Consider the following 24,404-nt stretch of genomic DNA (forward strand, 5'->3'; position numbering starts at 1 on the left):
TTGCAAAAATAATATTTGGGGGGGGTCAATATTCTATATAATGCCATAAACAACAACAGTATATTAATGTGATATCTTGATTATGAAAATTTTTCTGGCTCACCTGTCTGCAAATTAAGATTTATACTTGTCATTTTATTTTCATTTTCAACAGGTAAGAAATTCATTTCACATAGTTTTTTTTTTCCAAGAGATACGACTGAAAGAAATATCAGTCACTCTCGGCAAATGCAAGATCACAAGTTATGACCATTTGCATTCTGAAAAGGATCCTTCTGCTGATGCAACTGTTAAGAAAATTTTATAGGCTGTGACAACACAGATAAATTTCTAACAACATTTTGAGATATAAATTTTAGTGGTTCTAGTCTATTCTAGTGTTGATTCTTGTGGAACTATTTTTCTAAACAGATTTAATTTTTCACATAAATTCATTTTATGTAAGTCTGAATTTAATTTTAAGTATAAGTTTATATATGGCATTTTAGTGTTTCCTCAGACATGAGGAAATGTTTCCTGAAACTTGTGGAGGTCGTACAAGCAACTGAAAGTGACTTTATGGTTTGAGTATAAATCAAAAGGCCTGTTTATGCTTTCTGTTGTTGTAGCTTCAATTACAAGGAAAAAGATTTAATTGCCTTCCTCATTAACAATTGGTTCATTCAAACCTTCAAATGAAAATAGTGTTTTTTAAAAACTGAAGTACAGTTGATTTCAATAACATAATATTAGTTTTGGGTGTACAACATAGTCATTCGATGTCTTTATAGTTATAGTCTGTATAAAGTTATTGTAAAATACTGGCTATATTCCCTGTGCTGTATATTACATCCTTGTATCTTACTTATACCTAGTAGTTTGTACCTCTTAATCCCCTTTATACCTAGTAGTTTGTACCTCTTAATCCCCTACCCCGATATTGCCTTTCCTACCTCTCTCCCCAGCAGTAACCACTAGTTTGTTCTCTGTATCTGCAAGTCTGTTTCTGTTTTGTTATATTCGTTTTATTTTTTTAGATTCAACATATAAGTGATAACACACAGTATGTCTCTGACTTATTCCACTAAGTATAATACCCTCCAAGTCCATCCATGTTGTTGAAATGGCAAAATTTCATTCTTTTTAATGGCTGAGTAATATTCCACTATATATGTACCACATCTTTCTAGTGTTCTTTTCTGTAGAATGTGATGATCTTTATATTTAATTTCTATTTCTACATGTGTGGTTATTTGCTTCACCATTTTGCAGCAGTTTTCAAAACCAGAGATTCTAAATCCTTTAAGAATTCTAATAATTCCCTGATAGGCTTTATTGCAATGTTCATGTATTTTGTACTAATTTACTGATAAAGTCTGCTGCCTGAGTGCCAGCAGTTCCTGTCCCAGGGTCAGGCTGGTGAGTTCATATTTTTGCGGATGACAGGGATTTGCAAGCTGGCTTCCCACTGCAGGTCCTGGTGCTGCCCCCGTGCAGAGCCCCTTCCCACCTGTCGAGCCAGGCCTGCCACAGCTGTTGCCGCCACCATCCCCACTGCCGTGCAGGCCCAGGAACCTGCCCGGCTGCAGCGAGCTGCTCGGAGGCGTGTGTGTGCACGCTGGGTTGCCTGCGCTGCCCGAGCCCTCTGCGCATGTGCAAGCATAACCTCTGGTCATGTTTCCACTGCTTACGTGCATGTTCCATTGTCCTATCAGACTTCACTTACCAAACACAAGTTCAAAAATAAAATTATTAAGAATTTCAAGACAGGAACAGCAGAGGATTAAACTAAGCGTGGGGTCCTTCTGACAGAAGGGCCCTGTGAGACTGCACGGCTCATACGCTCGCGAGGCTGTATGTGGTTCCCTAGTCTGTCAAGTGTCAGGATTTGAGCTGGAAGGAGGAGAACATGAGGTGGTAGGGAAATGATGAAACTGACGGATTCCCTCCATGACTTTAACGTAAGGAAATAGGTTGTTGATAAATCTGTGTCATCCTCATACTGAAATGTGTGCTTACTGAGAGCAAGAATCGTGTCTTATATAACCCAGTACGCACCACAGAGCCTACCTCCATGCTTTGGATATAGCAGATGTTAAATAAATTTGGTTGAATAGATAAATTGCTATTCTTCTGTTTTCAGAGGGGTAACATCTAAAGACCTGGCCACAGATAGATGGTCTTTTTCTGTAAGTCACTAAACTGATCAAAGTCGGTGTAAAAAACTCTGATCTGATTGTCTGATCCAGGAGGAGGAATATTGTTAGTAAGCATTGTGTTTCCTGTACCGATTCTCTAAACGTGCCTGTATGTAAACTTCCTGAGTTTGGCAGGAACCTTTCTGCCTTTCCCTGGACTTAAAGAGAATCTCATAACTGATTTCCATTTTTTCCTCCTTTGTTTCCTGAGGGGACTTAATTCTTTTCCAGACCCGAGATTAAGATGGCATTATTCTTTACCCAGAGTTTCCAAAGGTGATTTTGTAAATATTGTCTTAGACCTAACGATGAAAGACTGCTGACTAGGGAAATCTAATCAGCAAGTGGGAGATGAAGGGAAGGAGCAAAGTCTATAATTCTGCCTGTAACTTTTTATTAAAAACTGTCTTCTATAGCAGGCAAATCAGGGTGCTGCTCCATCAAGTAGCACAAGTACTTGCCTTGGGGGCTTCCTTGTTTCACTTACTGTATAAAAGTTTGAATTTAGGGTAATAAAAACAGACCTTGTTGAGTCATGAAAATGGAAGATAGGCCTGGATTCTGCAGGGCAGTTGCAATAAGTGCTCAGTCTACAGACAGCCAGGCCCTTTGCCAACCTCTACTAACCAGTGTTAAGGTCTATCCACAGCCCAAAATTCCTGTCGATCTTGATAAGTCTACACTCTACGAATAAGTAGAATTTATTAGTATGCATGCCAAAATGGCATACTCAGATGTTACTTATTCATACTGACACACCCTGATACTATCAGGCGCTTCCAATTCTAAATTACTACACATTCCAGAGGATGCGATCCAGGGAGTACAAATAACATTCACCTGGGTTAAGAGCCTATGTCCCTCTTATATAAAACAACAACAAGAACAATAAAACTTACTGATGGGACCTCAGCCCTGGTGACATCTTGACTGCAGTGAATTCTTGAGGCAGAGGCACCCAGCTAAGTTGTACCTGAAATCCTGACCCACAGAAACTATGAGAGATGTTTGCGGTTTTATGCTGCTAAGATTTGGAGTACGTCATTACACAGCGGCAGGTGATACGACTTAAAGGAGGTGAGGGAGTCAGCCATGTGGCTCTCTGGAGGAGGAGCACTCTGGGCAGAAGAAGCAGCCAGTGCAAAGGCCCTAAAATAGGAGCACGACGGATATGTACACGGAACAGCAAGGAGGCCAGTGTGTAGGAAGAGGGAGTGAGGGCAAGACTAGGAGATGAGGTAAGAGAGATGACTGGGGGTCCGATCATATGGGAAGCTAGTAGGTTACTGGAGTAACTTTGGCCTTAGTCTGAGAGAAATTGGGAGCTGTTGCAGGGTTTTGAGAGAGTAGTGGTATGATCTACGTTTTTGAAAGATCACTCTGGCTTGTGCTGAGAAGCAGCTGTAGAGAATAAGGGAGAAAGCTAGGAAACCAATTATGAGTCTGGGGCAGTAAATTAGGCAAGAAATGATGGTGGCTAAAATCAAGATGGTAGCTCATAGAGTTAATGTAACAGGCATGACTTCTGGATGTAGAAACACTGATTGGCCTGCGGGGCATGAGAGAAAGAGAAGAATCAAGGAAGACCTCATCATTTTCAGTTTGAGTAACAAAGAAATGGGAAGACTGTAGGAGGATCAGGTGTGGGGATGAGGAAAATCAGAAATTCACATTTAATCACATCTATCGAGATATCTATTACACACCAAGTAGAGACATTAGCAGGAAATTGGACATATGAGTCTAGAGTTGGGGAATGATGTTTAGGCTGGATATATATATTTAGAAGTTGTCAGTATACAAATAGTATTTAAAGTCATGAGACTATATGAGATCACCATCTAAAGATAGAGGGACCAAGGGACCAAGAACTGGGAATTGGCGTATTCCTACATTCAGAAGTCAGGATAGAGAGAAGGCATTGTAGAGAAACCTGGGAAGGAATAGCCAGGGAGGTAGGGGGAGAACTCAGAGTGTGTGGAGTCTTGGAGTCAATTGAAGTGGCAGACCGCCGCTGCTGTGTTGGTATGAATACCGAGAAGTGACCGCTGCATTTAGCATGGACTTTGAAGAGCAGTGTCAGTTGAGTCGTGAGGTCTGGAGAGTGACTGGAATGGGTTTAGCAGTGAAAGAAAAAGAACTGGAGCTAGTAAGAACAAAATAACTCTTTCTAGTTTTGCTGCAAAGCCACCAGAAAAATCAGGTGGTATCTTGTGAGGGCAATGGGGTTAGGTTTTAAAAAGGTATTTTTCTGCTGATGGGAAAACTGAGAAATGGCAAAACTTTGCTGATTTAGTAGGAGGAAGAATGGCTAACCAATGTCCTTAGGTAGACTCTAGTGCCCAAGTAGAGGGCCTAGCTTTGAGCAGAAACCCAGAGAGATTGTTTAGTCTCAGGAAAAACTGTAAATGACTTTGAAATGAGCAAAAAATAGTACTGGTGTCCTGTCTAGCACACTCCTCAGGTTATCTGCACCTCGTCTTTGAGCTATTTTACAACTTTGTTAAGTCGTAGACTCTCAGTACCGGTTCTAACATCTTACTAGTTCCTTCATTATGAGTTCAATAAAATCTTTGGCACGCGTTCATTTTATATTTGTGTGAGAATCATGATTATACATTCTCTTTTAAAAAGAAAGTATCCTTCAATAGTAACGAGGGCGGACAACATAAACGGGCAAATGCTTAGGTGGGTGGAGGTAGTGGTGGTAACGATGGAAGCTGTCTTCCAGCAGCTTCATTTTCCTGAGGACAGGGATGTGACACAGTCAGCAGAGTGGGAGAGTGAATGGACTGGGGAAGTTTAGTATGACCGCAGCAGTGAACACCACTTGAGGTTAACAGCCATGAATTCGAAGGGGGATGTTCGTGGACTGTATTTCTCCAGCCACAGTTCGGTTGCATAGGTGCACGCACCAAGGAGGGAGGGTTGAATTTAACCAGGGGTGTGCCTTGGTTAAACCACCAGGAAGAAGCAATGTGGGGAGGCAAGAGAGTTGGGGATATATACAAAGAATGATTAGAGTGATTCACTTAAGCAGGGTAAGGAGATATGACTTAGGAAAGGTGAAGGACAATAACGTTCTATCGACAGACTGGAGGTCCCAATGGGGTGGAAAGACTTGGAGTTGCTGTACTAGAACAATAAGCTGGGAAAGACAGGAGTTGGTAATCAGAGAAGCAAAATATTCTCTACTTGGGGCCAGCATCCTAGCATCTGAACAGACATTCTACTGTTTGAGGGTCACTTACCTGTTAACCACCAAACTCCTCTTTTAGTGTGTGGAAGCACAGATGTTTTGCATGGAGTGCTTACTTCCCCTTCTCCTAGTTTAATTCTTATGGTCTTTCTCAATGAGATGATTCCACGAAATCAAGTTTTGTTTTCTTCAAGAGTGAACAGAATCTGCAGACAGACAGGCAGCACAATGAGCAGGGTCTCTCTGGAAGGTTGTGCAGTCTGTGCACTGCACAAAGGACCCCAGGCTGAAGGGTGAGTGGGCTGAGATCCAGCTCAAGCTCTGCTCACTGAGCTGCAGTCCTATCACCAGCTGCCTTTTGTGTCCACAAAGGTTCATGCCCTGCTCTCGTGGGGATATTCTAGAGTAACGACTTGTCTAATTCACAGGAAGATGCTATGTAGACCAAGGAGCCCTGATAAAAGCTGCACATGTGCTATGAGGCTTTACCCCGAGGGCTAGGCTCAGGAGGCACATTTGTCTTTCTGCAGAGAAATCTCCTGTGTTCTTTTGTCCTCTAAGCATTTCAAGCGTTCAGAGTCTTTTTGAAGGAAGAGACCTGGTATTATATGTGCATAGAGTAGCTGTTTCCCCAAAACCAATACATGGCTTTCTAGATCACTGGTATTTGAGAAAAATGATGAAGTGTGCATCATGTGAATTACTTAGGGATCACTGCCACCTCCACTGTTTCTTGTCCATTTATCAGAAAAATCTTAGAAAGTTAGACTAATGTAAGACACTGATAAAAATCAGCTGAATATTTTTTTTTTTCTGATAAGCAATGTAAGCGAGTGGGCAGAAACTGCTTAGATAGTTGTAAAAAATTTCTACTTGCTCATTTACTATTTTAAGACCTTTAATACATCAGTTCATTTTAAGATATGTTATTTATCAATGGTCTTTGAATTTTCAGGTAACTTTAGTTATGCAAATGTTTACAGTCTCCTTAAACTATCCATTAAGCTTCGTATAAAAATATCGGCAAAGGCTTTTTTTGGGGATAGGAATTCTAGCAATAACCACTCATTGAATTAAAAACGTAATACAGAACAAAGCTTTGTGGAGACAAAATAATCCATGCTCATTGAAAGCAAATGTTAGTATAGAGGATGAGCTACAACTTGGAGACTTAAAAACAAAGGCTATTTTCAGCACACTTTTATAGTCAGTAGCTAACCCAGGGAATGCTGTCATGAGGTAGTTCGGTATCATTTCCCTGAACTTAATAGTAACAGAGAATTAAAGAGTAAAGCTATTCAACTAAGCCAGTAGGAAAATCAAGAATCTCCAGCACCAAGCTATTTCTGGATTATCCGTGTGAAGAACCTGCAGACTCTCTCTGGTGTGCTCCCTTTAGGCACATGGACTATTTTCACCGGCACAAAGAGCGACGCTGACTGTGATCTTGCAAGCACAATTCTCAATTATTCTCCACGGCTGAGCTTTCGTCAAAGACCACACAACTTTGTTCTGAGCCCCTCTGAGGACATCATTACTTCCTTTTCTGTCTTCACCTAGAAATGCAATGTTTGGGCAAGGAAGGGGGAGGGAGAGTAGAAGACAGAAGCATGAGAAGGATGGCAAGAACATGGGGAGCACAGAGCTGACTGGGAACCCTCTCTCATGGCCCGACAGGCTTCTTCACAGGGAATATTCATTATTTTACTTAAAAGTACAATGAAATTCCAGAAGAGCAGACAAATTCCTAGTCTAACCTAGTATAAAACCGCATGCTAAAGCAAAATACATTTTCCTCCCCAAATAATATGCTGCTAAAATTATTTATGCCATTTGTGTGGAAATTAAGACCAAAATGCAATATGCTTTACATTTCTGGTGTATAAAGTTTTGTTCCTGAGTCCCGGTCCTGAGGATGGCAAATCTAAATGATAAATGAAAGGAATATGTCATTTATTAGATGGAACAGCTGATGGAAGTGGTATTTGATTATTGGGGAGAAAAGGCTACTTCAGAAATCTAAGAACTTTAGAAAATGTGCTGATATACATATATTGAAAGTTGGGTTAAAAAGAATCTGTTTACCAGCTTTGGTTTACTACTCCAGAGATGCAGGTGGGGAGGATATTCTTAGACTGTGCCTTCCATACGTGTCTGGTTAATAATGAGGTGCTTTCCCCCACAGCATGGTACGTCTTAGTGCAAAACTTTAGTACCTAGTAGACTATAATAAGATATCCGTATAAAAGGAATAAAGTTAATACCTCGGCCAATAAGCCAGTAAATCTTACGCTGCATGAATGTGCAGTTTTTACTGCGTTGCTCAGGCTATAGTATTATTTTCTACTTTCACACCATGCAGTTATAGCCACTTGATTTAATCATGGATATTTTCTTTAACATAAGCTATCTTAAGTGTAAACTTTATTTTTAAATATCTTCAGATTCATTCTGTTAGTTAAAATACACTCAGGCAGACATTAATCCAATTTGAATAACTACATATGAATGAGGCTACAGCACTATCCAATACCAAGTGTAAGTCAGTTCCATTCACGAAGGCTTTTTATGCTTAAATATAAAAATATTTTATTTCAGATGCTTACACTTTTAAGGTACTCCCTAGAAAGGGATGTCAAAAAAATATTAAATAAAAGAGGTTTCAAACTTTGTTAGGCTATGATTTGAGGGGGAAATGACTACTGATGGTTACATAGCTGGAAATCTTTGTGGTAATAAGTAAAAGTATAAGCTAACTTCAATAAACTCACTTTTCCCAGAATCCATTGGTGTGAAATTATACATTGTTGTTATTTTCACAGGCTATTAAGCTTTGACTGATATGCAACAAGCAGTTACTGAGCATCTGCTATATTGCTTACTGTGTAGTCTAGTTAATTTGTCTGTAGTGAAAACAAAGCCACAGATGACCTTATCTCTTCCATTGTGTATGTAAGTGTTTGTTTGAAGTTGTTTGTATATTCTTGATTAGTTTGTTTTTGAAGCAGCTTGGAGAAGTCTCATCTACTTTTTAGCACTTGGTTGCTTTTATAAAGCATCTCAGAAAGCAGACATAGCACTCCCAGGTCTGCCAGAAGTATTTCTTCTCTGAAGACTCAATTTCTTCCACTGTTTAAAAAAATTTTATTTATTGTGCCACGCTGAGCAGCAAGTGAGATCTTAGTTCCCCAACCAGGGATCGAACCCATGCCCCCCGCAGTGGAAGTGCGGAGCCTTAACCATTGGACTGCCAGGGAAGTCCCAAGACTCATTTTCTTGAGCGGTATTGCTTTGCTCATGCAGTGAAGACTTCTAGTAACAGAAATGGACCAGAGAGTTTCAAGCAGTTCTACAGAAATTGTACTTTGGTCTCTAGACTTCGTTGTCCTTAGGAATTGAAACTGTCACCTAGTGTGCATTCCTCATAACTGAGATTATCTTAAAACAGAAATGGTAGGAAAGCTTTCCTGTGCTTCGGGTAGGAGACGAATTTGCTTTTGTAGAATTTGTGGCTGAGGAAAGCAGACAGGGCCTGGCTGAAGAAGACATATGTTACCACGAGCCACCAAGTTAAGTTGTGGAAACCAAAGGTGACAGCCATGGAAATGTAGATCATCAGCTCTGCCAAGTAGTTAGGGGAAGAAACATATTCAAACCAGTCTCCAAAAGGGATTCGGTGGTTACAGTGAATGACCACTCCTGAAATGGAAAAAGAAGATACCCTGAACATTTGAAGTTGCCAAAACAAAGTTTTACCACTTCACCCTCCAAACAATTTATAAAACTCATTTAGAAAAAGGCGTCACAGACCTGTACAAACCACCATCCTGTCACACCTCCACTGTCATTCTACTACATATTAAAAAGTCACATGCTGAGGTTATACTAACAACTGTAAATAAGTTTCTCCAACAATCCTCCAACCTATTAAGAGCTCAGACTCCAGAGTCAGACTGCATGAGTTCAAATCCTAGCTCTGCCACTTACAAGCTGTGTAACTTTAGATAAGTTGCTTAACCTCTCTGTGCCTCTCTTTCCTCATCTATAAAATGAGGATAAGACTGTACCCGCCTAAAGCGAGTACTGTGAAGTCACATATAAAGTACTCAGAACAGGGCCGGCACAAAGTAAGCACTTGATAAATGCTGAATAGTACTATTCCATTTTTAATATTTCAGAAAGTCTAATAAAAACTGTACCTGTGATAAGTCAACACAAGCTAACTAAAGAGTCAAGTTTTCTTTGCTTTAGCTGGAATGATACTAACTTGGCACAGTAATACTAGGGCTCACATGCTGGTTAGACACATATATGCAGTGTAGGCCCCAAAATGTGGGCACAGAACAGAGTCACAGAATGTCAGGGCTAGATGGTGCCAGGGAGGTCTTTCAGTAAAATGCTCTCATTTTACAGATGGGAAGATCAAGACCCAGAGAGTCTTGTCAAAAATGAGCATTTGACAGATTAGTCAACTAATTAGGGCAGGAAAGAAAAGAGAGAAGGAATATGTACACCTAACTTCTGAGGGCTAAAATCCCCATGCAGTGGTTCTAAAAGATATCTCACCTGCTTTATTTTTCCTGAGATTGCCGAGAATGACGTGACACTTATACTGATGGACAGATGACCAGATGAACATCATCATTCCGAGGATATGGAACCACCGAGCTTGCATCAAGAGATTTTTCCCTACCACATAGACTACAGAAATAAGAATTATCTTATTAGCCAACTCTGCAAAATTTCAGAGGCTCAGAGCATTAAAAAAATCATATAATCAGTAGAACACAATTACCTACTTATTCTGTTCTTCACGACTGGAAAATCATCCTGCTACAATTTCCCAAGTACAGAGGGGAGAACACCATCCCTGTGGATGAGGGAGGTGTGCTCCTCAGCCAGGGGCAGCTTCAGGGGCCCCTGGCAGAGAATTCCATATCAACACATTTTCTTGCTCCTTCTTCAAGTGCTTCAAGCACAGGGGTCAGCTCCGTCTCCCACTCTTGTGATGTACTCTCGTGTGGTGAGACTACTTCGCATTTTTATTTCAAAGCCTGGTTTTATGTCCTCTTTCTTACAGTCTGCTGTCAGAAAAACACTTCCTAAGGGATCTCATCCCGAGCCATTTCTAAGGAAACCTTTAATGCTGACTTGACTGGCTCTGGCCAATGAAGAAAATCACTGGAAGTAAAGGCTAACAGTGGAACTTCTCAAAGAGCCGAGAAATGGAAACTGCAAGATAAAGACCAAAACAGTATCCCTTTCTCATTAGAGAGAACCTAGTCAGAGAGATTTCGTTTCAGGAGTAGAAACACTCAAAAGTTTCATCTTCTTTCTTCTCCAGCTACCAAGAAGACAGGAAGAATGCAGGTTTTCTAAGGACTGGCATTAGAAAAACAAATTAAGGACTTCCCTATGTTCAGCAGGAAGCAGTGAGGCTAGTCAGGGATTTGACTGAAAAAACAAAGCTGTCCATTGACAACGGGGAAGAGCCGGAGGCTCTGCAGCCAAGAGGGAGCCCCTACAAAGCTGGTTCAGGTAGGAGAACCAAGGATCAAGCTATTCCATATGGGTACTTGGAGGCAGGACTCAGCTGATGACAGCTAATGACAGTCCACCAAAATCGAACTGTGTTAATTTCTTTTAAAAACTTGCTTTCTCTAAACAATCTACCACAGTCTCTTAATGTTGACTAAGTTTAGCCATTTAACTAAATAGTTATATTTTTATAAGTTAAAAATAAACAATATGAAAAGTAGTTTTAAATCAGAGGGCCATAAGAGCAAGTCACCACAGGATTAAAAGTTGAAGCAAGTGTCTGAGAGTTCACGTTACAGCCAAGTCACCTACTCTAAAGGCAGAGAAATTACCTATGAGAGAAAAAAAAATTTTAAGAGTAAGTTATGATACAGGAAAGGGGAGGCAGGAGGAAGGCTATTTACTGAGGGTCTAATCTGTGTAGTATTTAATTATTCATTTATTCATTCGTTCCTTATTGAGTGTCTACTGAGCGTGGCATCTCTCACAAGGGATAAAGCAGTGGGTAAGTCAGGTCAGATCCCAGTCCTCATGAACTCACACTCTAGTAGCAAGAGATGAAACACGTAAAAAAAATCAATAACCAAGATAATTTAAGGTACAGATGGTACTCTGAAGAAAAAACAACAGAACAATGTAATGGAGAGTGACTGGGGCGGACCCTCTAGACTTTGAAGGCAAGGAGATGTGAAGATCTGGGTAGTTTACAGATACACTTTCTTTCCACTTTCACAAGAACCCTCTGAAATCAGTATATGTCCCTAATTCCAGATGAAGGTTCTGAGGCTCTGAGAAGTTAATAAGCCAGAATTCAGACTCAGGCCCATCTGACGCCCAAGCCCCTGTCATTTCTATCAGACTCTGCAGCTGGCAAATACCCCAGCGTGTTCTCTTCCAATGAATTCCTGAAACCAGTCTTCCCCATACTGTCCCAGATGACCTCTTGAAGGACAGGTAGGTGAAACACAAGTTTCAGAAAACTTCAGCAAGGAGTGTCTAAAAGCTATTTTGTGGGTGTCTCAGCAGCCTGTCCTTGACTTCTTATACAGGAGGGAAGGTGGAAGTTGGGGTCCAGCCAGCAGAGGAAACTCCAGGAGAGATACGTAATGCTAACAGACTGCAAGCTAGTGGGTTACCAAAGTGCTTTGGAAAGCTCCTTTGGGTAAAAACCTCGGACTGTTCTCCAGGAATGACGGCTCAAACCGTGACATGGGATGCACAAGGATGCCACAGCCGAAAGCTCAGGGAGGAAAAACTGACTTACGTTCAGGGAAATTAGATGGAGAGATGCTAACTGAGTGGCTGGAGCCAATAAACAGCTCAGGAATTGAGAAGGAGCGTCAGTAAGTCATACTTCAAAATCGTTCCTTGCGCCATGGAGGCCACGGCTTGTCCTACAGCAACAGAGGGAGAGGCCAATCAAGGGGCACTTGACACTGAAATCAAACCTGAGGAGAGAGCTCACTCACTGAGTACTGGAAATACCCAGACCTTGGGCTCAATCTACAAGGAGGCATAGGGCAGCTTTAGGAAAGAGGGAGACTTGGGCTTAGAGAAAACAGCTGTGAAGGACCTACCCTAGAGCGTGTGGGCTGACGGATACCAAGGGTGCGAGAAGAAGTTAAGCTCAGCACTAAAAGACTCATTTCCATCACCCAAAATGACTTGAATTCTTTATGATAAGCATGCACTGTTTCTACAAAAACGATGGTCAGATATGTCAGATATCCTATCCTCCCTCTCCCCCATCCCCCAAATCACATTTCATTTCCTCCTCATAAACAAAGTCATGATTTTGCTTCCCTCTTCCTGGCTAGTGAGAGCTCAGAAGTGTTAAGACACAATTTTGATTTACCACAGTAGTCTTTTGTCCTCTCCGCTCAGGCTGCCTCACTTGAAAAAAGCTTTGTCACAACGGGAACAATCACAAGAACGAAATGGCAACAAAATGGCTCCCTACCTCCTCTTCAAATCCCAACTATTCACCAGGAGCTTCAGGCCACCCTTTCCTCCTCTGGTATTCCATGATTTCACCCTGCACAACTTTCCCTTCCCCACCCTCACCCCTCACCCCTCCACCCCCGGATGATGAGGCCTTGGTGAGGCAGCTTGGCTTGCTGACCCTTTCTCCTGTTCCAGTGTGTTCCCCTGCTTCCTGTTCTACTCTTGACCACACTGCCTCTTTCTTTCCAGACTAACTCCACAGAAGTTCACTGACTCCAGTCCCACTGATGGAAACCCCACCTCCCACTTCTTCATCCCTAAACCAGGCCTCCTGAAGACTTTGCACTTTATTCTCTTTACTGAAGGCACTGCTGCTTACGTTGGTATCTCTCAGGTTTTAGCAGTTATGGTTAATGTGATGTGTATCTGCTAGGCACCCTTGGGCATGTTGACTTTTTAAAGCTACAATTAGAGCCCAAACTCCTCAAATGCAAAGTGAACTGGGCGGGTCTCCTACTTTCTAACTTCCATAATGCTTGGTGGGATGCTTCACCCAGAGTCCCTCGTATACCCAGTGACTCAGCTGACAGACCCCAGCAACCACTCACCATTCCTGCCGTCCATTGGCACTTGGCTCAACACAGTCAGGCCAACAAGGACATAGTAGACAAGTCCAAAACCGTACTGCACGACGTGAATCACGGCATTGGAGAAGACACTGACATAGAAGCACTCGAAGAGTCTTCGTAGGCTGTGCAGCCACAGAAACACTAGCGCTAAGAACGCAGACAGCACAAGCTCATCCCCTACAATTCAGAATGGAACATACTCAGGTCTCTCTCCAGGACTAATCCAAAGCTATGATCTTCCCTGCTGTTAAACAGGGTATTAAACAAGATCAGAGCTAGGGAAGGGCCCTAGATATCATCCAGTCCAACACCTCCTTTTTTTGGGCAGTGAGGGAGTGAGCCAAGTGAAGTCAAGGCATTTGGCTCAAAGTTACACAGTAAGCTAGTGACAGAGCTGAGACAGACTCAGGTCTGCTGACTCTACTCTGTGATGTGAAAGCCTTCTGGGTTACGTGGCTGTGAAGGGATCCGTGCTCTCAGAACCCAGACTCCATGGTCTCTGGTCCCTGGCACTAATCCCCATTTGAAGATAGTCAGGAAGAGTTCCTGGATGACCTCTGAGCAAGGACTCCTGGTGGGATCCCTGAGGTCAGGGGGGGAGAAGAGACACAGGCATATACAGAAGCAGAAAGGGGGATAGGAACAGAGACAGGAAGAGTTATGCATTTCTTTCCGTATTAAAAAAAAAAAAAAGAAATGATACTTTTGGGGGACTGTGAGCCTTGAGATCGATCTTCCTATCTGCCTCTCACCCCTCTGCCTCAAGAGAAGTCAGAAGAAATGCTGGTTTGTAAAATGACATAAAATCTAGATGTATTTTTAAAATGTTATCACACACATCATAAAAACACAATAAGGACACAGCCTAATGAATTTTTGCAAAGTACACCAGCCCATCCCACCCGTACGACCAGCCCCTAGATCAAGAGACAGAGCACAACCAGCACCTCGTGCCCCCCTCCCGGCACTGCCCCTCCCCGCAGCCTCCCACGGGTACGCTCTATGGAGACTTCCATCACACAGATCGGCTTTGCCTGCCTTTCTCTTTTAAATATAGTGAAACCTAGTTCTAACCCTTCAGAAATAGGATAAAACAAACAACCAAATACAACTCCTCACAGCCACCCTTCAAATATCAGAACCTGAGAAAACCATAGGTCAAAAAGAGTCATGTACCAAAATGTTCATTGCAGCTCTATTTACAATAGCCAGGACATGGAAGCAACCTAAATGTCCATCGACAGATGAATGGATAAAGAAGATGTGGCACATATATACAATGGAATATTACTCAGCCATAAAAAGAAATGAAATGGAGGTATTTGTAGTGAGGTGGATGGAGTTAGAGTCTGTCATACAGAGTGAAGTAAGTCAGAAAGAGAAAAACAAATACAGTATGCTAACACATATATACGGAATCTAAGGAAAAAAAAAAAAAAAAAAAAGGCCATGAAGAACCTAGTGGCAAGACGGGAATAAAGACACAGACCTACTAGAGAATGGACTTGAGGATATGGGGAGGGGGTGGGGTGAGATGTGACAGGGTAAGAGAGTGTCATGGACATGTATACACTACCAAATGTAAAATAGATAACTAGTGGGAAGCAGCCGCATAGCACAGGGAGATGAGCTCGGTGCTTTGTGACCACCTAGAGGGGTGGGATGGGGAGGGTGGGAGGGAGGGAGATGCAAGAGGGAAGAGAAATGGGAACATATTGTATATGTATAACTGATTCACTTTGTTATAAAGCAGAAGCTAACACACCATTGTAAGGCAATTATACTTCAATAAAGATGTTTAAAAAAAAAAAAAAAAAATCAGAACCCCAGCCAGCTCCCCAGTAAGCAAATGAAGAGGTAAAGCGGAATTCGCCGAGGTATCTTCCCCTCCCAAGTAGGATCTGCATAGCTTTTTCTTTCTGTCATCTTTTGCAACAAGTTCCTCTGGTTACAAAGAAAAGGACTGTTCCTAGGAAGCCAGCGGTTTGGCTGCTGGAACAAAGGACAGAGATAGCACCAGAACAATTTGTTTCTAATTCTGCCCCTCTCCTGATGCCTGACATCAATTGAGGCCACTTTATGGTTTTCACCTTCAATTCCTTACCTTTTAAATTGTTCTGTGTATCCTTCATTCAAGGCACAGTGAGGCAAATTTAAATGCTATTTTGTAATCATCTGATCAACAACTATTTACAGTCAATTTTTTCATATAACCAAAGCCTCATAGCATAACAAACATTTTTAACCTGTGATCAAAAAGTAATTTTCTATCAAATTTCTGGAGTCCAGAGGCATGACTGTGGTTGGAACTATATATATGATAAATGTTTCAAGGCAAACCTGAGGGATCCTGAAGTACTAAAAATACCAGAGGGAGAGCACAGCCAGTCCTGTTCAGCACAGCACTCGCTGGGAAATCACGGATGAAGAGCTGACTCTCAGCTCTGCCATGATCTCAGTGAAGGACTTGGGGCCTTCCCCTTGGCCAACTGGCTGTGATCCACGCAGAACACTTTCTGCCCCACCCTTCACTTCCCAGCCCCGCCAAGAAGCTGAGAGTGGCTATGAAATACCGAGAACACCTCCCCGCAGGCAGGAGAGACAGGAACAGGGTGCAATGGTTGGTATTAGCCAGAGGAGTTGTTACCTCGGAATTGCGTAGCCCCAAGAATTCTGAGTAAATGATGAAGCCAGTTTGGAAAAGGTGCTCCCACAAACAGAGATTGAGTAAGGCTCCAAAGCAGGAAGCCATTCCACAGCACTGAGATGATATAGAAGTGAGAAAAATACCTGCGAAGGGAAAACAAGTTAGGTAATGATCAGAGTGGATCCACTTTAAGCCTTTATACAGGAAGACTATTTTTAGTTTCTCTATCCTCTTTCCTCCATTCCGCAAGTATAGTTTTGCTTTTTTAATAGAACCTGAATCCTACAGATGTTCAGATTTTTGAAATTTCCTTTCAAATGATGGGACTGGTTAACTAATAAGAAAAAGAGGCTTCCTAAGGTTAACAACAACATGAATGACCTCGTTAAACTTAGATGTAGGGTTAATTAGCTATCTCTCTTATCTCCAGGTAACAGGATTGGGCTCAAGCTCAAAAATAGGGGGCCCCAGGGCCTGGCAGAGACAGCCTAGATTGTGCTAACACTAGCCAAATCTGTGGAAGATTTCTAAATGTCGAGTGATATTGCTGCAATAGCCATACAACTGTTACACAAGATTTGCACAATCACAGGCTCTCAGGGTTGCAAGAAACCTTAAAGGTCTACTGATTCAGTGTTTTCTTAAACTGTGTTGACCTAAATTACTTTTATAATAACATGACAAATATTAACTCATAAAACTAGCTATCAACTCCTGATGGGTACCGCTCTCATACAAATACAATACATATTTTGCAATCAACACAGGAACGAATGAAGTAAATAAAACCACAAAAACAATAAAAGTTGAAATTAGCAATTAGCAACGTCAATTTAACGTGAAAGGTTATGCTGGTTTGCTGCAAAGGAATCACCTAATATGGCACCAGGGCCTAACATGTTTTTCTGAGGTCTCTTTACCTATACCTCTACTATTTTTCTCTAATCAAATCAATGCAAAATCTTTCTGACTCTGCAGGGTGCCTGGAGGTCACCTGGCCTTCCCTGGTCTTCAATGCATCACATCTATATTAATGTCTCATTAATCTGTGATGCAGTAAGACAGCCTGGAGTCAACAGGATTACACATAGACTCAGGGACTCCTCTTCCAGTTGATTCAGAATATGCTTGTATGTACCAGACCTCACAGTTCCCCCAGACTATGCCCACAACCCGTCTGACAAACACTAATCTAAGCTGACCATTCCATAGCAACCCACTTATTCTCCCCACTACAAATTCTATCACGGGATCTGTCCTCTCTGAGATGTCCTCTTATTCTGGATTCGGATCTTCTCTAGGCTCAAGAGCTTAGTTTCCTGCAAAGTTCATGCATGAGTGTCAATTCTACCCCCTCGTCCCCACCCCCGGGCCCCCCCGGCCTTTGGTTGCCTCCCAGGGTCTTCCCTAAGACACACTTCCTAGAACTGAGCCCAGGCCTGGTCTGAGCCAGCAGAGCAGAATGGCAGCTGCAAGGTGCTCTGCAGGCTCCCATGGAAAGAGGAGGGGCCAGCTTCTGAGGAGCAACTTTTAAGCCGCTTTAGCTACTCCATGTTTTCAAAAAAATTTACTGAGCACGTAGAACGTGCTAGGTGATGTTCTTGGAGCGGGAGACGCAGCAGAGAGCAAACTGAGCAGGTGGTTGCCATGCTGAAGTTTATCTTTCGGCAGACAGTCCGCAAACGAACCTGCAGACGTCTAGCCCCGTGCTGGGTGAGGGGACAGAGAGGGTGCAGAGGGGAGGCCATTCTGGGTGAGTGGTCAAGGATGGCCTCTCTGGAAGTGACACTTGGCTAGAATGAGTAACCTTTGTGAATTTCTGAGGAAAGAATTTTCTAGGCAGAGGAAACCACCACCACAAAGGCCCTGAGGCACGACAAAGGACACGTGTGTGGAGGGTGCTAGGGCATGAAAAGGAAGGGCAGACCCTACAGGGTCCTGTAAGGACACTGGCTTTTAAGTGGGATGGGAAGGCATCTGAACACAGCAACCTGAAGTAATACTTCATGTTTTAAAAATCCTTCTGGCTGACGGAAAAGTTCTGGAGATGATGACAGTGGTGATGGCTGCACAACAATGTGAATGTACTTAAAGCCACTGAACTGTACACTCAAAAAGGGTTAAAGTGGAAAATGGTATGTCATGTATATTTTATCAAAATCAAAAAAGAGAGAGAGAGCATTGCTCATTCATTTTGGTCTTTTTTAAATTAAAAAAAATCCCCCTGGTAAGGAAAGAGAATCGTCCAGTTGTGGGGAGACCAGTTAAAGAGTATTTCATTTCATCTTCCCAACAATCCTGTCAAGTTTGCATTATATTTACATGCGGCTGATGAGAAAACTAAGGCTCAGAAGGTTAAGTTACTTATCCAAGGTCAGGCAGTAAGTGGCAGTGTTTGGCTCCACACTCAGCCCTGATGACTCTGAAGTTAAAATCACATGGCTGTGCTCCTATTCATGTGATCTAGACTTGCCTGAACCTGCTTTTCCACCTCTATGTTACATGTAGCAATTTATACTAAACCATAAGTCAAACAAATTACTCAAGAATGTTTGATATAAGATGCTAAGCCACATTTTGCTGTGCCCTACTTGTGCCATGGGGTTTTGATTCACAGGCAGATTGTTTTTCTTATTCCTACATTTGGCACATTCTCTCTCTTGTTTTGCTTGCCTGATTTCCTGCTACAGGAAACGTGTCCTACTCTTTATTTGCGGTTATATCTGTTTTTTGAAAATACCTAGCTCTAGCCTCAAAAGCAGATCTGAAAACTCTACTTCCTTCTCGTCTAGACGCTCTCCCTCTTTTTCCTTCCTTGGCACTTTGCTTAACTGAAGTGAGCCCCTGCAGCAGGGATAAGGGGACCCTTATGGTAACTCAGGGCTGGGCACCGAGCAAGCACTGCTCTGACTTAACAAACATTTTGGTGCTTAGTATAAGCCAGGGACTGCTCTAGGCTCTGGGGATATAGCAATGAACACAAAAGACAACAGTTCCTGCCCTCACGGAGCTTATACTCACAGTTACACAGAAGTAAAATTTACAGCATGTCAGTAGGTGATAATTGCTAACAAGAAAACTAAAGCTGGGAAGAGACGAAGGAGTGCTGGGGATGGTAGTATTATACTTTTAAACAGGGTGGATAGGGCAGGCCTCGTTGAGGTTATACCTGAGCAGAATTATAGGAAGTGAGGGCGTAAACCATCTGGCTATCTGGGGGAAGAGCTTTCCAGGTAGAGGAAAGGCCTCTACAGGGCGAAGGCCCTGAGGGGACAGAAAACAAGCAGAGAGACCCAGAAAACTGGATTGGAGCCACACAGGGGGAAAACGATAGGATCTCAGTGAGGTGGTGGGGACAAGACTGTACAGGGTCTTGGGCTCCTCCTGGGAGTGAGCTGGAAACCACTAGGTGGTTCTGAGACAGGAGATATCTGATCTAACACTACTTGCTGATTGCCAGAACTGATCTCAGGACCAGTTAGGGGAGTTATAGTTTAACTAAGGAAGGAAACCAGTGGTTCCTGAGTCCTGACTTGGTGCCTGGCCCTGTGCCACGTGCTTTAATGTCTTCACCACCTGTACGAGGAACAGGTGCTGCGATGCTAACACTCTACCCCATACCACCACCTCTTGCCTGGAGCACCGCTAACGGCCTCTTACCCAGTCTTCTCCACACAACGGCTAGTCATCGTCTCAAACGTGAATCCCATAATGCCATGCCCCCTTCCCCATCCTAAAGCTGCTTTCCATACCCTCAGAATGAAATCTAATCTCCACTATGGTCTGTAAGGCCCGCTGTCCGTCCTGGCCTCCCAAAATGAACTCATCTCCTGCCCTGCCCCTTTCTTTTTTTTTAATGTAAATGACTGCTTATATTTATTTATTTATTTATGACTGTGTTGAGTCTTCGTTTCTGCGCGAGGGCTTTCTCTAGTTGAGGCAAGTGGGGACCACTCTTCATCGCGGTGCGTGGGCCTCTCACCATCGTGGCCTCTCTTGTTGTGGAGCACAGGCTCCAGACGCGCAGGCTCAGTAGTTGTGGCTCACGGGCCCAGTTGCTCCACGGCATGTGGGATCTTCCCAGACCAGGGCTCGAACCCGTGTCCCCTGCATTGGCAGGCAGATTCTCAACCACTGCGCCACCAGGGAAGCCCCTGCCCTGCCCCTTTCTGATCGTCCTTTCCGGCGTTGTCATTGGCAACCCCAGCTTGCTCATCATCAAGTAACCAGGCTGCATTTCCTCTGAAGCACTTATTACCATCTGAAATTATTTTGCTTGTTTTACAAGATTTGTTTACATATTTACCGTTTTACAAAAACAAAGGCTCCAAAGGACCTAGAATAGCTCCTGGCAATACTAAGTACTCTATAAACAATGGTTAAATAAATGAATGAAAGAGAAGGTACCACATCCAAAGTTACTCTCAGAGAAAGCAGTCAAGTTAATCAACAAACCAATTAAACCTAAAACCTTTTTTTTTTTTTTTTTGATTCATTCAAAACATTGATCGAGGACCTTATCGTTATCAGGCATTGAGCCCGGGATATGGCAACAAACAAGACAAATGTAAACATATGGAGTTTACAGTCTGGAGCAGGGATTCTTGACATTTTTCTTCCATGGACTCCTTTGGCAGTCTGGTGAAGGCTACATGCCTAAAAGACATAGGAATAAACGAAACCAATTATGCTGAAATATAGGTAACACAACCACTAAGAAACATTTGTGATATATGTGCTTCTTAATTAATGTGTTAAATAACAAGGTATAGTGGAGGATAATACAGTATTCTTATAGCGATGAAAATAATGTTTTGAGGTCTCCTCAATATTTTTAATATAACATTAAAAAACTTGTCACAAAATTGCAGGTATTGCTAATTCTACTGTGGTTTGTTGATTACATTCATCATTAAGAAAGTGCCGAACTTCAGCTAGAGGTTAGTGAAATAAAGATGCAATTTTTTCCAATCCAATTTGCCCCAAATTCTATCCACAGATCCCCTGGACTGCTGGTTAGGACCCCTGAACCCTAGTAGGGAAAGTCTGGATGGTTCTCTTTGTCGCCACAGCTCAATTCAATTGCAATGTTTCTATAACATTTTGAAATATTAGAAACAGAAGTACCTCCATATACACTATGCAAGTCAAGAGCACTGTGACTCACGTTCAAGGTCACGTATTTATTCAGACTTTCTGGGAAATCAAAACTCCAGGAAGGGCTTCCCTGGTGGCACAGTGGTTAAGAAACCGCCTTCCAATGCTGGGGACATGGGTTCGAGCCCTGGTCCGGGAAGATTCCACATGCCGCGGAGCAACTAAGCCCGTGTGCCCCAACTACTGAGCCTGTGCTCTAGAGCCCGCAAACCACAACTACTGAACCTGCGTGCCACAACAACTGAAGCCTACAGGCCTAGAGCCCGTGCTCCGCAACAAGAGAAGCCACCGCAGTGAGAAGCCTGCGCACCTCAACGAAGAGTAGCCGCAACTAGAGAAAGCCCGCCCGCAGCAATGAAGACCCAATGCAGCCAAAAATAAATAAATAAAATAAATAAATTTTTTAAAAAAATTAAATAAAAACAAAAAACAAAACTCCAGGAACCAAAAGAAAACGAGAAAAGCAACTATCACCTTAATTAAAAAAAAAAAATCTACCAGGCAGGGGTAATGGAATCAAACATTCCATGAATTCAATTAAGGTTTAATTCTTTCCTCTTTAGGAAAAAATAATCCCAAACAAATTCACCTAAGCTTTTGGGGGCAGAAACGTGATATACAGCTGCCTATTTCTAAGTGTAAAACTTACAGGCTTATTTTCACCTTTAAGAGTACTACTGAATTCTGAACAAGGAAAAATATTTAAATATAGCATCTAGACATTTTTGCCTTTCATGACTGGCCTGGATTTGCTGTACCTTTTCTAGTATGAAAAGAAATTTTAGTTTAAATTTAGAAAAAAGACCAAACAAAACACCATGAGAGGGTCTGTTCTAGAATTTTGGAAGAAGAAAAACTTATAAATTATTTCATAATATAGTAGAAATTACAAGGAGCCCAAAGAGTACCAATTTTGTAGTAAAGAGTAAGGGAAAGGTACAAAATCTGTTTCTTGGCCGTCAAATATAACGACAGACTGGAGTAGTAACAGGTAGGGTATGGGAGCCAAAGAAACAGGTAAGTGCAGGGAATGATTTGAAATGTGCCCTCTACTCCAGCAACAGTAGTACCTTTTTTAAAATTCAGAAAATAAATTGTTAGAACTCACACTCTCAAAAGAATTTTTTCTTCACCTTGTAACATTAAAAAAATGACAATCTAGCAATGCCCCTGCTATGAAATAGAAAAGTACTACACTCAAAACCTGATTAAAAATAGGATGACCGGAAATTTTAGCTTACAAAGAGCCTCTAAGAAATAGGAGGTTTAATCACTGTGTGTGACTCGTCTACTTCTTCCCAGAGCCTCATTCCCGTTACCTTTCCTCAGAATGACCTAGTGCTCGCTTCTCAGTGTTAATACCTGATGAATATTTCTCCAACAGTCAAAAATAGGAAGCCAAGTTTATTTAGACCCTTTCTTGTCTGCAGACCTGGGGCACTGCCTATGCGAGGTTTAAGCGAGAACCAAGTTGTTTTAATACATCAGAAACCCTATCACATTTCTCCAGATTCCTTCCTAAACGCCAACTTAGGCTGTATCTCCAAGAAAAGCCACTGCTATATTCCTACCGTCTAGCAGTGTTTGGCTGACTCTTCCCGGTAATGTTCTGAATTTAAAGAAAAGCAAACAAAAAACCGAAACTATAACAAGCCTTACAATTTCTGAAAGAATTCTACTGAAGTCCTAACGATTTAATCTCTCGTTGAACTTCGTTATGAAATCTGCTGAAAGTCAAATGGGGCTTAGGGATCAGGCCTGCCTAAAATTTGCCATCTTGGGCAACATTTCTCCAGGGGCACCTGCCGAGATGCGGGTTAGGAGCGTCAGTGCGACCGAAGGAGGTGGGCGCCAGTGGGTGACCCGCGTCTCACCCTTCATCCTAACTGTTGAGGGTTGGGAAACAAATAGGGGACACAAAGGCGCGAAAGGAGGGCCTGCCTTCATTTCTAGTGAGTTCCGGCGACCTCAAGTTAGCTTACGAGCCCCTAGAGTGCAGGAGAGGGGAAAGAGGAGAATCTGGGGACAAAGGAAACTTTAATTTACCGCCTGGTGACCGGGCCTAAATTGGGAAGCGCTGCCATTTCCCCCGAAGGAAAGGCTACGTGCGGCCACAAGTTCACGTTCCTGCGTCCCCGAAGGTGCGCGCGGCTCAGCACCCTCGGTGTCGGCGGACACTCGCGGCATTCAGCCCCCGGGGCCACGCAGCGGACACGGGCAGAGCCGGCGGGCGGGCAGGCGTTGCGCTGCGTCGAGGAACCCGCCTGGGCCTCCTGGGCCGGTCCGTGCCGACCCCGCCGGCCCCGCGCCCGCCTCTGCTGCCCCCTGCCGGCTGCTCGAGCGGGGCGCCCCCGGCTCTCCGCGCCTAGGCAGCCAGGACTCGCGCCCAGGCGAGGTTACCTCTTGGGGACATCAAAGGCCCGACAGGCGGCCGGGCGCGACGGCCCCCCTTCCTTGGTTTTTCCATAGCGGATCAGGTCCTGGAAGAGCGCGCAGCCCGGAAGCAGGCCGGACGGCACGAGCTGCAGCAGTAGGGTCAGCAGGAAGGCCGCGGCCAGCGTGAGCCACACGGCACGCAGCGGATTCAGTGCTGAGAGTTCGGCCCCCGCCCAGGGAGCCATGGCCGGCGCCCGGCGTCCGCACTCCCCGGACCCTCGCCACCCGTTGGCGGAGGAACGGCCACTCGAGCGCGGCGCGCCGGGCTTCGCCGGGCGGGACGTGGGTGACGCAGCGCAGGGCTGGGACGCGCTCGGCCCCGCCCAGGACACGCCTCCCGGGGGGAGGCACCGCCCCGCCGCGCGGAATCCTTGGTCTGGGTCTTGCTGGAGCTTGGTGGTCGCTCTATCGGTTGTCTGAGTCGGGGGTGCCTATATGGAACCCCAGAAATACGACTCAACAGTATGATTCAAAGCAGCGGAACGAGCAAGACCACGTCTGCAAGTCTTCACTGCAGCGTTATTTTCATTGGAAAAGTGGAAACAATCCAGAATGTTCCACGTTAAGGTATCTAGCTAAATTATGGTACAATAACATTGGAATATCATGAATCCATTAACATAATTATGAAGACGTTTGAAACACGGAAAACTGTTTATGATAACTGAAACTGTAGG

The 24,404-nt window shown here is 43.4% G+C and overlaps 1 protein-coding gene across 1 annotated transcript; it reads right to left on the reverse strand.

Moving 5' to 3' along the window:
* Window positions 1–6,268: 6,268 nt before the first annotated feature.
* SRD5A3 (steroid 5 alpha-reductase 3) lies at window positions 6,269–24,010 on the reverse strand. Its single transcript, XM_036853071.1, has 5 exons — window positions 23,692–24,010; window positions 16,135–16,277; window positions 13,467–13,664; window positions 9,943–10,077; window positions 6,269–9,075 (listed from the first exon to the last, which is right to left on the reverse strand). Exons 1-5 carry the CDS (start codon window positions 23,910–23,912, stop codon window positions 8,816–8,818), a joined length of 957 nt encoding a protein of 318 aa, XP_036708966.1. The 5' UTR covers window positions 23,913–24,010; the 3' UTR covers window positions 6,269–8,815.
* Between the last annotated feature and the right edge of the window lie 394 nt (window positions 24,011–24,404).

This window comes from Balaenoptera musculus, chromosome 5 (genome assembly GCF_009873245.2).
Source record: "Balaenoptera musculus isolate JJ_BM4_2016_0621 chromosome 5, mBalMus1.pri.v3, whole genome shotgun sequence".
NCBI lineage: Eukaryota > Metazoa > Chordata > Mammalia > Artiodactyla > Balaenopteridae > Balaenoptera > Balaenoptera musculus.

Coding starts and splice junctions, on each gene's coding strand:
- SRD5A3 (XM_036853071.1), bottom strand. CDS start 23,912: ATGGCTCCCTGGGCGGGGGCCGAACTCTCAGCACTGAATCCGCTGCGT. Junction 10,078..13,466: donor GCCAATGGACGGCAGGAATG/GTGAGTGGTTGC, acceptor TTATTTCTGTAG/TCTATGTGGTAGGGAAAAAT. Junction 9,076..9,942: donor TCTCAGGAAAAATAAAGCAG/GTGAGATATCTT, acceptor TTTCCATTTCAG/GAGTGGTCATTCACTGTAAC.